This window comes from Melanerpes formicivorus, unplaced genomic scaffold (genome assembly GCF_026170545.1).
Source record: "Melanerpes formicivorus ecotype bairdi unplaced genomic scaffold, bMelFor1.0.p_v2 SCAF_122, whole genome shotgun sequence".
In the NCBI taxonomy this organism is placed as follows: domain Eukaryota; kingdom Metazoa; phylum Chordata; class Aves; order Piciformes; family Picidae; genus Melanerpes; species Melanerpes formicivorus.
The window spans coordinates 579,216-596,051 of record NW_027142474.1 but is presented as its reverse complement, the minus strand read 5'-3'; the positions used below and the strand labels follow the sequence as shown (position 1 = coordinate 596,051).

General features: G+C 59.9%; 1 protein-coding gene across 2 annotated transcripts in view; it reads right to left on the bottom strand.

Moving 5' to 3' along the window:
- Positions 1-1,955: 1,955 nt before the first annotated feature.
- ATP9B (ATPase phospholipid transporting 9B (putative)) overlaps positions 1,956-16,836 on the bottom strand; it is a 49,567-nt gene continuing 34,686 nt past the window's right edge. Inside the window, exons 18-30 of one of the 2 annotated variants that reach the window (XM_068167703.1) lie at positions 15,083-15,166; positions 12,839-13,009; positions 12,068-12,166; positions 10,836-10,925; positions 9,643-9,787; positions 8,837-8,901; positions 8,141-8,296; positions 7,891-7,955; positions 6,455-6,563; positions 6,229-6,286; positions 5,522-5,725; positions 4,363-4,395; positions 1,956-2,405 (exon numbers count right to left, since the gene is read on the bottom strand). In XM_068167703.1, the coding sequence (XP_068023804.1) occupies positions 2,269-2,405; positions 4,363-4,395; positions 5,522-5,725; positions 6,229-6,286; positions 6,455-6,563; positions 7,891-7,955; positions 8,141-8,296; positions 8,837-8,901; positions 9,643-9,787; positions 10,836-10,925; positions 12,068-12,166; positions 12,839-13,009; positions 15,083-15,166 (1,416 nt within the window). In that variant the 3' untranslated portion in view covers positions 1,956-2,268. The remainder of the gene's footprint in view (positions 2,406-4,362; positions 4,396-5,521; positions 5,726-6,228; positions 6,287-6,454; positions 6,564-7,890; positions 7,956-8,140; positions 8,297-8,836; positions 8,902-9,642; positions 9,788-10,835; positions 10,926-12,067; positions 12,167-12,838; positions 13,010-15,082; positions 15,167-16,836) is intronic. The other variant, XM_068167704.1, reaches the window with a different exon arrangement.

Here is a 16,836-nt window from a genome sequence, read left to right as displayed (position 1 = left end):
TTAAGTGGTGCTTACCTGCTTCTTAAACCGATTCTTCTTGAACAGATTCCTGGCCTGATTGATCAATTCTTCAGCTGATTCTTTACCTGACTGGAACCAATCACCGCTCACGGCGGGGAGGGAGGGGAGAAACAGAAAGCCCAAAGCAAATCAGCGCCAACCCCCCATGAGGGAACTAACCTCCAACTGTCCCCCGAGGGGCTCTGCAGGCAGAGCTGCTGGGTGGAAGCGAAGCTGCCGCTGCGGTGCAGCCACAGCGACACCTTGTGGCGCCTCGGCGCGAAGCAGCGCCACCGAGCCAGGAGGCTGCGGCGCTGAGCTGAGGCGCTGCTGGAGGCACTCAGGAGACTTCTGCCCCTCGCAGCAAGAAGGCTTTGCTGCCTTTGCCACCGGGACTCAAAACTCAGTTTGTTAATAAATAATAATTAAACCCCAAGCAATCAAAAAAGTGATGTGGGGACCCAAGCAGCACTGCAGTGGAGCCCCAAAGCAGCTCTGCAGTGGGGGAGTGGGGCCCAAAGCAGCTCTGCAGTGGAGCCCCAAAGCAGCTCTGCAGTGGGGGAGTGGGGCCCAAAGCAGCTCTGCAGTGGAGCCCCAAAGCAGCTCTGCAGTGGAGGAGTGGAGCCCCTCTGCAGCCTGCTTGGAGCTCCCTGCAGGCACTGGCAGGCTGCTCCCTGGTCTCCCTGGAGCCTTCTCCTCTCCAGGCTCAACACCCCCAGCTCCCTCAGCCTGTGCTCACAGCAGAGCTGCTCCAACCCCCTGAGCATTCTCCTGGCCTGCTCTGGAGCCTCTCCATCAGCTCCATGTCCTTCCTGTGCTGAGGGCTCCAGCCCTGCACACAGCACTGCAGGGGAGGTCTCAGCAAAGTGGCACCACCGTGCCCAGGTGTTTGTCCTCTGTCCCTTTGTACCTGAGTGACCCGAGTGAGTAGCCCCCAATGCAAGGAGAGCAGAGCAGCTGCCACCAGGTGAGCTCCTCAGAGCCAGCAGTGCACTTGGCCAGGAGCTGCAGCTCTGCCAGCACAAGCTGGGCTCAGGATCTGGGGGCAGCCTTCCCTCAGCAGCTGTGTCTGGGCTGCCAGTGGAGCTCAGGGCAGTTGTGGGCAGAACTCAGCAGTTTCCAAACAGCTTCCTTCTGGTGCAGCCTGGCTGGGAAGGTGCAGGGCAAGGTCACAGCAGGGCCTGGGGCCTGGGATGGAGAGGTCAGGGGGGGACAGCAGCACCTCCAGGAGCAGTGTGCTGTGCAGAGCTGTGCCTGAGGCAGACAGTGCATGGAGCTCACTGCCTGAGGAGGAGGAGGAGGGAGAGGCTGCTAGCTGGGGGGGTGGCACCTGCAGTTGCTGGGGTTTGGCAGCAGGGAACCTTTCCAGATACCCACAGGGAAGGACTTGACTCAGGAGGTTGCCCAGGGAATAAATGATGGAACCTGGGACTGGAGGATTTGTAGGAGCAAAGCCTAGAGTGACAGAGGGGCTCAGGGTGGGAGGAGCTCAGAGCTCCTCTGCTCCAACCCAGGGACATCTCTCAGCCAGACTCAGCTGCTCAGGGCCTCATCCAGCCTGGCCTGCAGCACCCCCAGGCAGGAGGCAGCCACAGCCTCCCTGGGCAGCCTGGGCCAGAGCCTCAGCAGCCTGGCACTGAAGAACTTCTTCCTCAGCTGCAGCCTGAGCCTGCTCTGCCTCAGCTCCAAACCCTTGCCCCTGGGCCTGGCTCCAGCCCCCCTCAGCCAAAGTCCCTCTGCAGCCTTCCTGCAGGATGCCTTCAGGTGCTGGCAGCAGCTCTGAGGTGCCCCTGGAGCCTTCTCCTCTGCAGGCTGCACAGCCCCAGCTCCCTCAGCCTGTGCTCCCAGCAGAGCTGCTCCAGCCCTGGCAGCAGCCTTGTGGCCTGCTCTGGGCTCTCTGCAGCAGCTCTGTGTCCTGCTGCTGCTGGGGACCCCTCCAGGAGTGCTGCCAAACCAAAGGTCTTTGAACTTTATTTCAGAACCATCCCAACTGAAAGTAAAAAAAGAAGCAAAGGTCCAACTCAAATCAGAAAGGGGAAGGGAGGTGAAGCTGGAGGGAGTGGATTGGAGCTGCTGGAGCCCTGGGAGTGGCCTCCTGCCTGCTGGCCCCGGGCAGCTGCTTCCTCCTCTTCGTTTCTGTTGTGCTCTGCTCAGCTCCTGGAGTCCCAGCTCCACTGCACAGCCACTGCAGCCCAGGCAGTGTGCACCCTGCAGCCCTCAGCTGCCCGAGCCCCAGACCCCCCGGCCCCCAGCCGGAGCAGAGAGCCCTTAGGAGGTGAGCTTGGAGTAGCTGGGTGGAGAGAATTTGCGCTTCAAGTACTTGAGGATGTAGAGCGGCAGGCAGCTGACCAGGGTGATCGCCGACACTTTCCACAGGAAGGTCACAGTCGTGATGAAGGCAACGTCTGCAGGGCGGCAGGAGGGAGGCCATCAGCAGGGGGGGCTGGGGAGCTGCGGCCAGCCCCCCGCCGGCTCTCGGCTCCTCCCTGCGGGGCGGGCGGAAAGGAGAGCAAAGAAAGGCAACCAGGCAGCAGCAGGAGCGCGGCCTCGGCGCTCTGGGCCGGCCTGACAAAGGCTGGAGAGCAGCTCTGAGGTCATCAGCTCCAGGCCCCTGCCCAGCCCCTCCATGGAGCACAGAATCACTCAGGCTGGGAGAGAGCTCTGAGCCATCAGCTCCAGGCTCCTGCCCAGCCCCTCCATGGAGCATAGAATCACTCAGGCTGGAGAGAGCTCTGAGCCATCAGCTCCAGGCCCCTGCCCAGCCCCTCCATGGAGCACAGAATCACTCAGGCTGGAGAGAGCTCTGAGCCATCAGCTCCAGGCCCCTGCCCAGCCCCTCCATGGAGCACAGAATCACTCAGGCTGGAGAGCAGCTCTGAGCCATCAGCTCCAGGCCCCTGCCCAGCCCCTCCATGGAGCACAGAATCACTCAGGCTGGGAGAGAGCTCTGAGCCATCAGCTCCAGGCCCCTGCCCAGCCCCTCCATGGAGCACAGAATCACTCAGGCTGGAGAGCAGCTCTGAGCCATCAGCTCCAGGCCCCTGCCCAGCCCCTCCATGGAGCACAGAATCACTCAGGCTGGAGAGAGCTCTGAGCCATCAGCTCCAGGCCCTTGCCCAGCCCCTCCATGGAGCACAGAATCACTCAGGCTGGGAGAGAGCTCTGAGCCATCAGCTCCAGGCCCCTGCCCAGCTCCTCCATGGAGCACAGAATCACTGGGGCTGGAGAGAGCTCTGAGCCATCAGCTCCAGGCCCCTGCCCAGCCCCTCCATGGAGCACAGAATCACTGGGGCTGGAGAGAGCTCTGAGCCATCAGCTCCAGGCTCCTGCCCAGCCCCTCCATGGAGCACAGAATCACTCAGGCTGGAGAGCAGCTCTGAGCCATCAGCTCCAGGCCCCTGCCCAGCTCCTCCATGGAGCACAGAATCACTCAGGCTGGAGAGAGCTCTGAGCCATCAGCTCCAGGCTCCTGCCCAGCCCCTCCATGGAGCACAGAATCACTGGGGCTGGGAGAGAGCTCTCAGCTCATTGAGTCCAACCCCAACCCACCTTCCATGACCACTAAACCCTATCCTGCAGCACCACTGCTGCCAGCTTCTTGAACACCTCCAGGGCTGCCCTTCACAGCTCCTCTGCTATGGTCAAATGATTTCAGTGTTATGCTAAAGCCCATTAATGAATTATTAGTTATGGATTGGTTTAATGATCATGGGAAGCATTAATTGATTGGTGATGATGATGGCAAGGTCCTGGCACCCCGGGGAACCTCAGGAAGTGGGGGTGAGGAAACATGAACCAGAATGGGGACACCTTGCAGCTGCTGCTCCAAGTTCTTGACCATCTCTGCAATGGTCAAATGATTTGATTGTCATGGAAAGGTTCATTATTGATTAGATGAATTAATGATGGAAGGATTTAATTGTGATGGGACAAGCCTGGAGCCCAGGGGAGCTGGAGAACTGGGGGTGAGAAGCTTGAGCACCACTGGGCACTTGCTGCTGCCACTCCTTAACCACCTCTGCAATGGGCAAAGGACTGAGCTGGCATGAAAGGATTGATTGATTGATTGATTGGTAATTGATTATTAACGAGGGGGATTGTTTGATTGTGATAGACAAACCATTTAACCCCAGTGGACAGAACAACTTAGTTGCCATGGAAAGAATTCATTCTCAGGGCAAGAATCCTTTAGCTGTGCTGCAGTGATCCTGGGCCCCAGGCTCAGAACTGGCAGCTTTGGGGCTTCTTTGCCCCCATCCTTCAGCTTTTTCCCCCCAGTTGTCTGCAGCCCTGCAGGGGAAGGGACTGAGGGTTGCAATGCCATCAGCTAGCAGGATGGAGGCAAGAATGCAGTGCACCTACCTAAGAAAGCTCCAAAAGACACTCTGCCTATACCTGCCAGAGAGGGAGAAGGGCAATGAGGGGAGAGGTCGGCAGGCACCGGCGCTCAGGAGAAGCCAAAGTGGCCCCAAGGCAGCTTTGCTCCTCCAAAAGAGGCTGGCCAGAGCAACCTGCAGGCCCCAGGGAGAGAAGCCTGAACTGCAATCCCAGCACAGCACTGGGGGAGCAGAGAGCTTGGGGCTCGGGGAGGGGGCGGGGGGGGGGAAGAGAGAGTTTGGGTGAAAACAGGGGGAAAATGGAGACTTGGTGTGGAGAACAGGGGGAAAAGGAGAGACCTGGGGTTGGAACAGGGAAGGGTTGGACTGGGGGTTAAACCATGGAAGTTAGAGAGATTTTGTGTTCAAGATGTGAAAAAGTAGATTTTGTGAGGAAGCAGGGGAAAAAGAGAGAGATTGGGTGAGAACAGGGAGAGAATGGAGAGTTTGGGTGAAAACAGGGAGAAAATAGAGATTTGGTGTGGAAAGAGGGGAAAGGGAGAGATTTGGTGTGGAAAGAGGGGAAAGGGAGAGATTTGGTGTGGAAAGAGGGGAAAGGGAGAGATTTGGTGTGGAAAGAGGGGAAAGGGAGAGATTTGGTGTGGAAAGAGGGGAAAGGGAGAGATTTGGTGTGGAAAGAGAGGAAAAACAGAGCTTTGGTGTTAAAAAAGGTTAAACCCCCTCAGATTTAGTTCAAACCATCTCCAAAGAGAGAGAAAAAGTCATCAGCACAAAGCAAGGAGTTGGACAGCAAAGCTCTCTCCTGCTGCCCTCCAGCTCTGGGAAGCTGCTTGGGCTGAACCTGCTGCAAAGCTCCAGGGCAGAGGAGCCTGGGGGCTGGGCAAGGCCACAGCAAGGCTGGGGAAAGGCAGGGGAAAGGTTCAGCACTTAGGTGCAACACAGCCAGGAAGGCTGCTGAGAAGGAGAAGCCAGCAGGAGCCAAGCCTCAGCCCAGGGCTGCCAGCAGCCCTTCACAATCACCTCCAGGGCCACAAGCAGACTCAGGGGAAGCAGAGCAGAGCTCTGCACTGAAAAGCTCTTTGCTCACCCCTGGGTTGCTCTCTGCTCACCCCTGGGTTGCTCTTTGCTCACCCCTGGGTTGCTCTCTGCTCACCCCTGGGTTGCTCTTCCTGCTCTCTACTCACCAAAGTACTCATTGAGGAATGCAAGAGAGGCCACATAGCAGCCAAGACTGAGGAATTCAGCCACCACCATCAACCAGTGCCAGGTCCTTATGGTCAGGGCAACCATCAAGAGCTCAGTCAGTATGAGGGCAGTGAAGGAGATGGCCACCACGTGGACAAACTCTGATTCAAACAGCAGCAGGGCTCCATACATCAGGATCCCACCTGGGGGAGGACACCAAGAACAGGGGGTAAAGGAAGGGGAAAGGAGACCAAGTTCAGGCTTTGCACAGCTGGACACTGAACAGCAGACTGCAACAGGGAGGGCTGGGGAGGCACTTCAACAGGTTGCTCAGGGAGGTGAGTGAGAGCAGCCCTGCAGAGGAGGACTTGGGGGGGACAGGAGCCAGCAATGGGCACTGACAGTGCCCATTGTCAGAGGTGGAGAGAGTGGATCCTGCCCCTCTGCTCTGCTCTGCTCTAGGCAGACCTCTCCTGCAGGGCTGTGTCCACAGGGAGGACCTGGAGCTGATGGAGAGGGGCCAGAGGAGGCCACCAAAGTGCTGAGGGGGGCTGGAGAGCCTCTGCCATGGGGCACAGGCTGAGGGGGCTGGGACTGTGCAGCCTGGAGGGGAGAAGGCTGCAGGCAGAGCTTTGGGAGTTCTCCCACTGCTCAGAGCAGGCAAAACAATTCTCAGTTGGGGAAGGTCAGGAGGAGTCTCTCTTACCTTGGTAAATGCTGATGAGAACCCAGATGAGGAAGGTCTTAAAGGACAAAGATCTTCCCTAAGGTGGAGAAGAGAGAGAACAGTTAAAGGCTGCTTCAGGACATCAAAAGCTGCTCCTAGACATCAGAAGCTGCTCCAAGACATCAGAAGCTCCCAGCAGAGCTGCCCACAACTGCCCAGCAGAACTCCCAGCAGAGCTCCCAGCAGAGCCCTGAGCAGCTCCTACCTTGGTGAGGTCCTTGTAAAGCTCTGGGTACAGCAGGGCCATCTCTGGCTTCACATCCTGGTCCAGCACGAGGGAGAAGACAGGGAACATGGTGTAGATGGTTGCATACCTAAGGGGAAGGACAGCACAGGGAGGGAGTCCTGAGGCTGCTTTGAACCTGCTCTGCTGAGCTGAAGTCTTCTCCTGCAGGGAGTGGAACCCAGCCCTACCCTGCCCACCACGGAAGGCACTGCTGAGGGAAGCTCCTGGGGCAGGAGGGGGCAGGGACACACAAATGTCTGCATGCTCCTCCTCCCTGCAGCAAGCTGAGGGTGGCTCCCCAAGCTGCACACCTTGACCTGGGAAGAAACCTCCCTGGTGGACCTGGGGAACCTTCCCAGGCAGTGGCTGCAGCTGCAGTTTTGATCAGGAGAAATCTATGGCTCCCACTGAGACCTGGCCAGCAGCCTCAGGCTGGGCTGGGAGATGTACCTCCACTGCCTCCAGGACCTGGGTCACAGCTCAGGCTGGGCTGGGAGATGTCCTCCACTGCCTCCAGGACCTGGGTCACAGTCTGGACAGGGAGATTCATAGGTGCTCAAGGCCAGGTTGGATGAGGCCTGGAGCAGCCTGGGCTGGTGGGAGGTGTCCCTGCCCATGGCAGGGGGCTGGAAGAGACCTTAAAGGTCTTGGAAGAGACCTTAAAGGTCTTCCACTTCCAACCCATTCCATGCCCCTGTCCCTCTCTGTGAAGAAGCTGAGGTCTTTTTGCAGAGAGCTGCTGCTGGAGCCTTCCCCTCTCATGCAGTGGACATCCAGCCTGCCTGGGACCTTCCTCTGGAGGCTGAGGCCAGGCTGTGCTAACCCAGCAGGGAGACCTGTGGCTGACACCAGCTGCAGGCTGCCAGCAGCTCAGATGGCAGCAACTCCCCAGGCTGCTTGGAGCAGCAGCTACTGGAACTGGGAACAACAAACTGGGCACTGGGATTGAGTTGGGACTGGGATTGAGCTGGGACTGAGATTGACTTCAGCCTGGGGACTGGGATTGAGTGGGGACTGGGATTGAGTGGGGACTGGGATTGACTTCAACCTGGGGACTGGGATTGATTTAGGACTGAGATTGACTTCAGCCTGGGGACAGGGATTGACTTCAACCTGGGGACTGAGATTGATTTAGGACTGGGATTGACTTCAGCCTGGGGACTGGGATTGACTAGGGACTGGGATTAACTGGGGACTGGGTTTGACTTCAACCTGGGGACTGGGATTGATTTGGGACTGGGTTTGACTTCAACCTGGGGACTGGGATTGATTTGGAACTGGGTTTGACTTCAACCTGGGGACTGGGATTGATTTGGAACTGGGTTTGACTTCAACCTGGGGACTGGGATTGAGTTGGGACTGGGTTTGACTTCAGCCTGGGCCCTGGGATGGACTGGGGGCTGGGACTGACTTACCCTACCATTAGGAATCCTTGGTACAAGGGAACAGATGCAAAGTAGAAGACTGATGAGAACACAGCCTGCAGAGAGCAGAGGATTTGCCCCATGAAGCAGAGGCCCCCCTGAAGGCTCTGCCACACAGGGGAACACAAAGGCCAGCAGCGGCTGGAGCTGGTTTTGGGGCACTTCAGAGGCAGAGGGACTGCTGAGAAGTGCTCAGGAGGTGAGAGTTTCTGAGGTGGGTCGGGAAGCAAAGGTCCAATACCTGCATAGTTGAAATAATAAGGCCTCTGTGCATGACAAACTGACCAAGTGCTGCTGATCTCTTGTAGCTGTTGCGACCATGCACCATCAGCAGCCTGCCGATGTGCTTGAACTGGGTGATGGAGAAGTCAGCTGCTAGGGAAGCCTGCTTGCCCTCCTGCAACAGCCAGAGAGCACTCATGGAAGAGAACCCCGCCAGGGGCAGCCTTCTGGCCCCCCCCTGCACTCCCACAGGCAGCTGGGCTCCCCCCCTGCAGGGATCAGCAAGGGGGATCCTGCCCCCTGCCCTGGTCTGCCCTGGGGAGACTTCCCCTGCAGGGCTGTGCCCACAGGCAGGACCTGGAGCTGATGGAGAGGGGGCAGAGGAGGCCCCCAAGGTGCTGAGGGGGCTGGAGGGAGGGAGACATTGAACATCAGACTGCAACAGGAGGGAGGAAGAGGGCAGCAGGCTGCCCTGGGAGGGGGTTGAGCTCAGGCAGCCTGATCTCTAGCAGGGGGTGCACTAGGAGCAGGGTCCTGCAGCTGGGTCAGGGCTACCCTCAGTGTCCACCCAGGCTGGGGGTGAGGAGAGTGAGAGCAGCCCTGGAGAAGGACTTGGGGGTGGACAGGAGCCAGCAACGGGCACTGACAGCTATCAGTGCCCATTGCCAGAGGTGGAGGGAGAGAGGGAGCAGAGCTGGCCAAGGGCCACCCTTACCTTGCCTTCAATGCCAATCCCACAGTCTGCTGCCTGGATCATGCTGACATCGTTGCCTCCATCACCTGCAAGAGGCCACTGCAGCCTTCAGCCCTCCAGGGGCTTCCCCCTCCTGCCCCCACAACTCTCTCAGCCACCTCCAGGCTTCTCACAGCCCCCCTGAGGGCTGTGGCTGGGGACCCCAGCAGCCCAGGCTTGCTTTGCCTGGGGAGCAGCCAGCTGAGCACACTGGGCTCAGGGAGGGCACAGCCTTCTGCTGCACCCTCCAGCATCAGGGGGCACAGGTTGCCCAGGGAGGGGGTGGCAGCCTCACCCCTGGAGGTGTTTGCAGCCAGGCTGGATGTGGCTGTAAGCAACCTGCTGTGGTGTGAGGTGTCCCTGCCCATGGCAGGGGGTTGGGACTGGCTGAGCCTTGAGGTCCCTTCCAGCCCTGGCAGTGCTGTGTGGTAGGAGGGGAGGCAATGGCCTCCAGTTGCCCCAGGGGAGGGCTGGGATGGAGGGCTGGCTGCAGGAGTGGTCAGGGCCTGGCAGAGGCTGCCCAGGGGGGTGGTGGAGTGCCCATGCCTGGAGGTGTCCAGCAAACCTGTGGGCAGGGCTTGACCACCAGGGTGCTGCTGGGCTGAGGGCTGGCGGTGCCAGAGGCCTCTCCCACCCCAAACACCTCCAGGGCTCCCTGCAGCTGCCTGCTGACCAGCAAGGCTCTGCCTCTGCTGCAGCAGCTGCCTGGGCTGGCAGCAGGCAGGGCAGGGCAGGGCAGTGCCAGGCAGGGCAGTGCCGGGCAGGGCCGGGCAGCGTGCGCGGGTTACCTATGGCACAGGTGCGCCTGCCGGTGTGGTGCTGCAGCAGCTTGACGATGTGAGCCTTCTGCGTGGGGGAGCACCGGCAGCACACCACCGCCGGGCACTGGCAGGCCAGCTCCACCAGCTCGTGCTCGTAGTACCGCAGGCACACCTGGGGGTGAGAGACAGCAGCAGCTGCCTGGGGCCCTGCCTGCAGCCAGCCCTGCTGCTGCACCCTGCTGGGCCTGCTGCTGCTGCACCCTGGGCCTGCCTGCACCCCAGCCCCGCAGCATGCACCCTGCTGGGGCTGCTGCTGCCCCCTGGGGTCTGCTGCTGCACCCACCCCTGCTGGGCCTGCTGCTGCCCCCCAGCCCCGCAGCACCCACCCCTGCTGGGTCTGCTGCTGCCCCCCACGCCTGCCTGCTACCACTGAGGAGGTTTGGGGTTGTGTGGCAATGGCCCTTGGGAGCTAGAACCTTGAAAACTAAACTCTTCAGAACTTGAACCTTGAGCACTAAAACCTTGAGACCTTCAGACCTTGGGAGTTAGAACCCTGAGAGTTAGGACCCTGAGAGTTAGGACCTTGAGAGTTAGGACCCTGAGAGTTAGGACCTTGAGAGGAGTTAGGACCCTGAGAGTTAGGACCCTGAGAACTAAAACCTGGGGACCTAAAGCCTTCAGAATGAAGACCTTGGGAGACAAAACCTTGAGAACTAAAACCTTGGCAATTAAATCCTTGACAGCTAAACCCTTCCTAACCTAACCCCTCCTAACTCCAACCTTCCCACCCTGCTAGTGAGGCTGGGCCCCACCTGTCCAGAAGCAGCCAGGGGCTCCCTGGCAGCAGGCTGGGCCAGGTGGCTTTCACCTCAGTGACTCAGGAGGATGGGGCCCAGCGTGGCTCAAGCCATCACATCCCAGCAAGGGCAGAAGCCAGGGCCAGCCAGAGCAGCAGCAAATGCTCCTTAGCTGACTTCCAGGCAGGGTCAGAAGGCCAATGGGCTCCTTGGGGTAAATTAGAAGAGTCAAAGGAGGTTCTCCTGCCCCTCTGCTCGGCCCCACTGAGGCCACACCTGGAGTACTGTGCCCAGCTTTGGGCTCTCCACCTCAGGAGGGGGCAGGGAAGTGCTGGAGAGAGCCCAACAGAGGCCACAAAGGTGCTGAGGGGACTGCAGCACCTCTGGGAGGAGGAGGAGGAAGAGACAAACCCAAGTCCTTACCTCAAGTGAGTCCCCAGATATCACCAAGGCACAGTCATGCTTCCTCCTGAAGGCATTGAGCTCCAAGTGAGCCTCCCCTCGAGTGGTCACCTGCCAGGGCAAGCAGCCACAGAGAGGCTTTGCTGAGCTCCTCCAGGAGAAGCTCCTCCCAGGGAGGGCACTGGAACAGGTTGCTCAGGGAGGTGAGTGAGGGCAGCCCTGGAGAGAAGGACTTGGGGGGGGACAGGAGCCAGCAATGGGCACTGACAGCCCAGAAGGCCAAGGGCAGCCCTTGGCCTTCTGGGCTGTCAGTGCCCATTGCCAGAGGTGGAGAGAGAGGATCCTGCCCCTCTGCTCTGCTCTGCTCTGCCCTGGGGAGACCTCTCCTGCAGGGCTGTGTCCACAGGGAGGACCTGGAGCTGATGGAGAGGGGCCAGAGTAGGCCACCAAGGTGCTGAGGGGGCTGGAGAGCCTCTGCCATGGGCACAGGCTGAGGGGGCTGGGGCTGTGCAGCCTGGAGGGAAGAAGGCTGCAGGCAGAGCTCAGAGCAGCCTCCCAGGGCCTGCAGGGAGCTGCAAGCAGGCTGCAGAGGGACTGCTGCCAAAGGGCTGCAGGGCCAGGCCCAGGGGCAGAGGATGGCAATGAGAGCAGAGCAGATGGAGCTGGGCTGTGAGGAACAAGCTCTGCCCCAGGAGGCTGCTGGAAGCCTGCAGCAGGTTGCCCAGGGAGGGGCTTGAGCTCCCCCCAAGCCTGGAGGTGTTGAAGGGGAGGCTGGGGAAGGCTGTGAGCAGCCTGCTGTAGGGGAGGCTGTCCCTGCTGGGTGCAGGGGGTTGGGCTGGGTGCCTCTGGGGGTCCCTTCCAGCCCAACCCACTCTGTGACTCGGTTGGCATCACAGCTGAGTTCAGGAGGAGCTCTGCCTGAGCCTAAAGAGCTCTGCTGCTGCTGGAGATGCTTAGAGGAAGCCAGAACCACCTTCAGGCACCTTCAGTGCCTGGTACTGCCCTCCTGGCTCAGCACCTGGGCCCTCTCCACCCTGTCTCAGAGCTGCTGTGCGCAGGAGAGCCAAATGCACCTCGGACCTGGGTCAGCCAAGCACAGCTACCAACAGCTCCCTGGAAGTGCTTTGTGCTGCAACCTCCCTTGCACCACCACCACCAAACCCTTCTCCTCCTGACTGCTCCTGTGGCCCTCAGGACCACAACCCAGCTGGCCTGTGATGAGCCCAGCAGGGAGGAGCTGGAGCCACACTCACAGGTCTGAAGATGTGAATATCTTGGGTCCTGGACACCAGGTGAGAGCTCTTTGCAATGCAAGTTGCTGTCTCCAGTTTGTCTCCTGTCAGCATCCAGATCTGCAGAACAAGGGCACAGTGATCCCAGCACCCAGCTGGCTGCTCTCCAGGCAGCTCCATCCCTCCTCCCTGCTCCCAGGGGCCAAAGGCTCCTCCTCCAGGAAGTCCAGGTGAAGCTTCTGGCAGCCCCAGCAGCAGGGGAAGCACAAAAGCCTTTCCCTCTGTTCCTGACAGCACCTTGCTCAAGGGTGGGAATGGAGACAGCTCCAAGGGAGAGGACATTGGCCAGCAGCAGCCTGGGAGCCTGCTGAGAAGCCAGCAGAGAGCAGCAGCAGCAGTGGGACAGAGCACCACAGAATGCTCCAGGCTGGAGGAGACCTGGGGCCATGACACCTGGGGCCAGGGTCTGGTGGCTGTGGTGGGCTTGGGTTGATGCTGGACTGGATGAGCTCAGGGGTCATGGGCATGCACCTGGGGCCATGGTGGGGTTGGGTTGAGGCTGGGCTGGATGAGCTCAGGGGTCATGGCCATGGCACCTGGGGCTGGTGGTTGGATGACCTCAGAGAGCTCCTCCAAGCCAAAGCCAAACCACTCTCTGGCTCCGTAATAGTTCCCAGGTGGTCTTTGCTGCCACTCCTGGTGAGTGCCAGGCCTGGGCAGGCTGAGCAGAGCAGGGGTGGCAGCTGGGCAGGGGGCTGAGCATCCCCAGCCCCGGTGGGCAGCGCTCCCTACCTTGATGCCGGCGTTCCGCAGCATCTCCAGCGTGGGTCGGACGTCTGCCTGCAGCTGGTCCTCCACCCCCGTGAGGCACAGCAGCTCCATCTCCCGCTCCAGGCTCTCCACCACCGCGGCCACCTTCAGGCTCCTGTCGTGGAGGCTCAGCTTGGCCTGGTTGTAGCGGCTCTGCGGGCACAGAGATGGCAGCCGCACCGCTGGGCCGGTGCCCGGCACGCACCCTGCAGTGCGCCCCGCATCGGGGGGGGGAGGGGAGGGAAGGAAGCGGGGAGGGAAGGAAGGGGGGAAAGAAGGGAGGGGGGAAAGAAGGGAGGGGGGAAAGAAGGGAGGGGGGAAAGAAGGGAGGGGGGAAAGAAGGGAGGGGGGAAAGAAGGGAGGGGGGAAAGAAGGGAGGGGGGAAAGAAGGGAGGGGGGAAAGAAGGGAGGGGGGAAAGAAGGGAGGGGGGAAAGAAGGGAGGGGGGAAAGAAGGGAGGGGGGAAAGAAGGGAGGGGGGAAAGAAGGGAGGGGGGAAAGAAGGGAGGGGGGAAAGAAGGGAGGGGGGAAAGAAGGGAGGGGGGAAAGAAGGGAGGGGGGAAAGAAGGGAGGGGGGAAAGAAGGGAGGGGGGAAAGAAGGGAGGGGGGAAAGAAGGGAGGGGGGAAAGAAGGGAGGGGGGAAAGAAGGGAGGGGGGAAAGAAGGGAGGGGGGAAAGAAGGGAGGGGGGAAAGAAGGGAGGGGGGAAAGAAGGGAGGGGGGAAAGAAGGGAGGGGGGAAAGAAGGGAGGGGGGAAAGAAGGGAGGGGGGAAAGAAGGGAGGGGGAAAGAAGGGAGGGGGGAAAGAAGGGAGGGGGGAAAGAAGGGAGGGGGGAAAGAAGGGAGGGGGAAAAGAAGGGAGGGGGAAAAGAAGGGAGGGGGAAAAGAAGGGAGGGGGAAAAGAAGGGAGGGGGAAAAGAAGGGAGGGGGAAAAGAAGGGAGGGGGAAAAGAAGGGAGGGGGGAAAGAAGGGAGGGGGGAAAGAAGGGAGGGGGGAAAGAAGGGAGGGGGGAAAGAAGGGAGGGGGGAAAGAAGGGAGGGGGGAAAGAAGGGAGGGGGGAAAGAAGGGAGGGGGGAAAGAAGGGAGGGGGGAAAGAAGGGAGGGGGGAAAGAAGGGAGGGGGGAAAGAAGGGAGGGGGGAAAGAAGGGAGGGGGGAAAGAAGGGAGGGGGGAAAGAAGGGAGGGGGGAAAGAAGGGAGGGGGGAAAGAAGGGAGGGGGGAAAGAAGGGAGGGGGGAAAGAAGGGAGGGGGGAAAGAAGGGAGGGGGGAAAGAAGGGAGGGGGAAAAGAAGGGAGGGGGGAAAGAAGGGAGGGGGAAAAGAAGGGAGGGGGGAAAGAAGGGAGGGGGGAAAGAAGGGAGGGGGGAAAGAAGGGAGGGGGGAAAGAAGGGAGGGGGGAAAGAAGGGAGGGGGGAAAGAAGGGAGGGGGGAAAGAAGGGAGGGGGGAAAGAAGGGAGGGGGGAAAGAAGGGAGGGGGGAAAGAAGGGAGGGGGGAAAGAAGGGAGGGGGGAAAGAAGGGAGGGGGGAAAGAAGGTGTGGAGGGATGGTAGATGGATGAAGGGAGGGAAAAAGGAAGGGAGGGAGGGATGCAGGGAGGGATGGCGGATGGAGGGATGGATGGATGGATGGAGGGAAGGAGGGAAGAAGGTACGGAGGAATGGATGCAGGGATGGATGAAGGGAAGGATGGAGGGAAAGAGGGATGCAAGGATGGGTGGAAGGCAGATGGAGGGATGGTAGGTGGATGGATGGATGGATGGAAGGCAGGAAGGAAGGAGGGAAAAAGGTATGGAGGGATGGATGAATGGATGGACAGAGGGATGGAAGGAAAGAGGGATGAAGGGATGGATGAATGGCAGATGGAGAGATGGATGGAGGGATGGATGGATGGATGGATGGAGGGATAGAAGGAAGGAGGGAAAAAGGTATGGAGAAATGGATGAAGGGATGGACAGAGAGATGGAAGGAAAGAGGGATGAAGGGATGAATAGAGGGATGGGTAGATGGACAGAGGGATGGATGGAGGGATGGAAGGAGGGAGGGATAGGTGGCTGTCTGGCTGGAGAGCTCTTGGGGAAGCAGCAGATGCTTGAGGCCATCCTGAACCCCCAGCGCCAGCAGCACCCAGGCCCCGACACGCTGTGTGCCCTGCCTGGAGCCCAAGCCCTCTCTCCTGCCCCCCTGGCAGCAGTGCCCCAGCCCTGGCAGCAGTGCCCCAGCCCTGTGCCCCCATACCTCGAAGTCCTGGTACTGCTCCTCAGTCAGGGACTTCTTGGCCACCACCAGGGTGCGCAGCCCCTCCCGGGCCATGTTGCCGCACTGCGGGGAGCAGCACAGGGCAGCGGTCAGGCACAGCCTGCAGCCCCCTGCCAGCAGGGTACGCTCCTGGGGGGGCTCTTCAGGCACAGAGTTGGGGGTCTCCCTCCCCCCTCCCCCCCAGGCCAAGGCTTCCATCGCTAAGGATTCATTTTCCCAGCAGAACCAAAGGGTTCATCATCAGCAACTCATCTCCCGTCCAACCGCTGCAGGCACGGCCCCAGGCTGCAGGCTGCCCCCATTCCTGGTGCCCCTTCTCACCCCAGCTCCCCTGGGGGCTGGGGTGCTCCCACCACAATTAAACACTTCTGTAATGAATCATTAATTCATCTAATAATTAATTCACCTTTCCATAACAATTAAATCATTTGACCACTGCAGAGATGGGCCCAAAGCTGCAGGCTGCCCCTGCTCCTGGTGCAGGTTCTCCTCCCAACCCTTCAGCTCCCCTAGGGGCTGGGATGTTTGCCATCAGAGTTAAGCAATTCAATGTTTAATAATCAATCTACTTATTAATTGATCTAATTATTAATTAATTAATCTTTCCATGACAATTAAATTGTTTGACCATCACAGAGATGGTCCCAAAACTGCACTGTCCCCATTCTTGGTACAGTTGGGCAGGGCTGGAGCTGGAGGTCTGAGAGCTCTTTCCCAGCCCCAGTGACTCTCTGGTGGCCATGGAGGTGCTGGGCAGGGCTTGGGGCTGGAGCTGGAGGTCTGAGAGCTCTTTCCCAGCCCCAGTGACTCTCTGGTGGCTATGGAGGTGCTGGGCAGGGCTTGGGGCTGGAGCTGGAGGTCTGAGAGCTCTTTCCCAGCCCCAGTGACTCTCTGGTGGCCATGGAGGTGCTGGGCAGGGCTTGGGGCTGGAGCTGGAGGTCTGAGAGCTCCTTCCCAGCCCCAGTGACTCTCTGTTTGCTTTGGAGAAGCCTCAGAACAGAACCCAAGGAGATTCTGCCCCAGGACCCCTGGGTGGTTGCTGTGGGCAGGGAGATTTCCTCCTCCTGCCTGGAACAAAACCTCCCTGGGGTCCAAGCTCCCAAACCAAAGAGCTTCTGGGGCACTTCACCCTCATCTTCCCATTCCACTGAGGAGTGAAACCAACTCCGGATGTGGCCATGGGAAGCAGCCCTGGCACAGGAAGCCTCCAGCACCAGGCAGGCTGCCCCCAGCCCCAGCCCCCTCTCTTGACCTGACCTCATGGAGCCCAGCACACAGGGCAATGGTTTCACAACGAGCTGTGCATCATTAGCACCAGGAGGTCATTTTTATGACACTCTGCTGAGTGTCTTGAGGGAGTTTTAATTTATTTGCTGGCCCTGGACTCATCCCCAGGGCCCTGCAGCAGCTATTGATTCCTGTTTGCCAATACCATGCTCAGCCTCCCCGGGGCAGCTGCAGCCTGGGCTGCTCTGTCTGCATGGCAGGGCCAGCAGGAGCTGCTGCTGCTGCTGCTGCTGGGCACTGCAGGCAGAGGCTGAGCCACCTTCAGCAGCCTGGAGGCTCTGAGCCAGCTTCTGCAGTCTGTGGTGGGAAAAAACCAACCCAAACAAACCTCCATCTGCTTGAAAGCCTGAGGAGACCTTGGGATTTCAAACACCTCCCTGGAAGTGCACAGAGGGCTTGGGAGGGAGCTCCAAAGGGCATCCAGCCCAACCGCCCCTCCCAGGGCA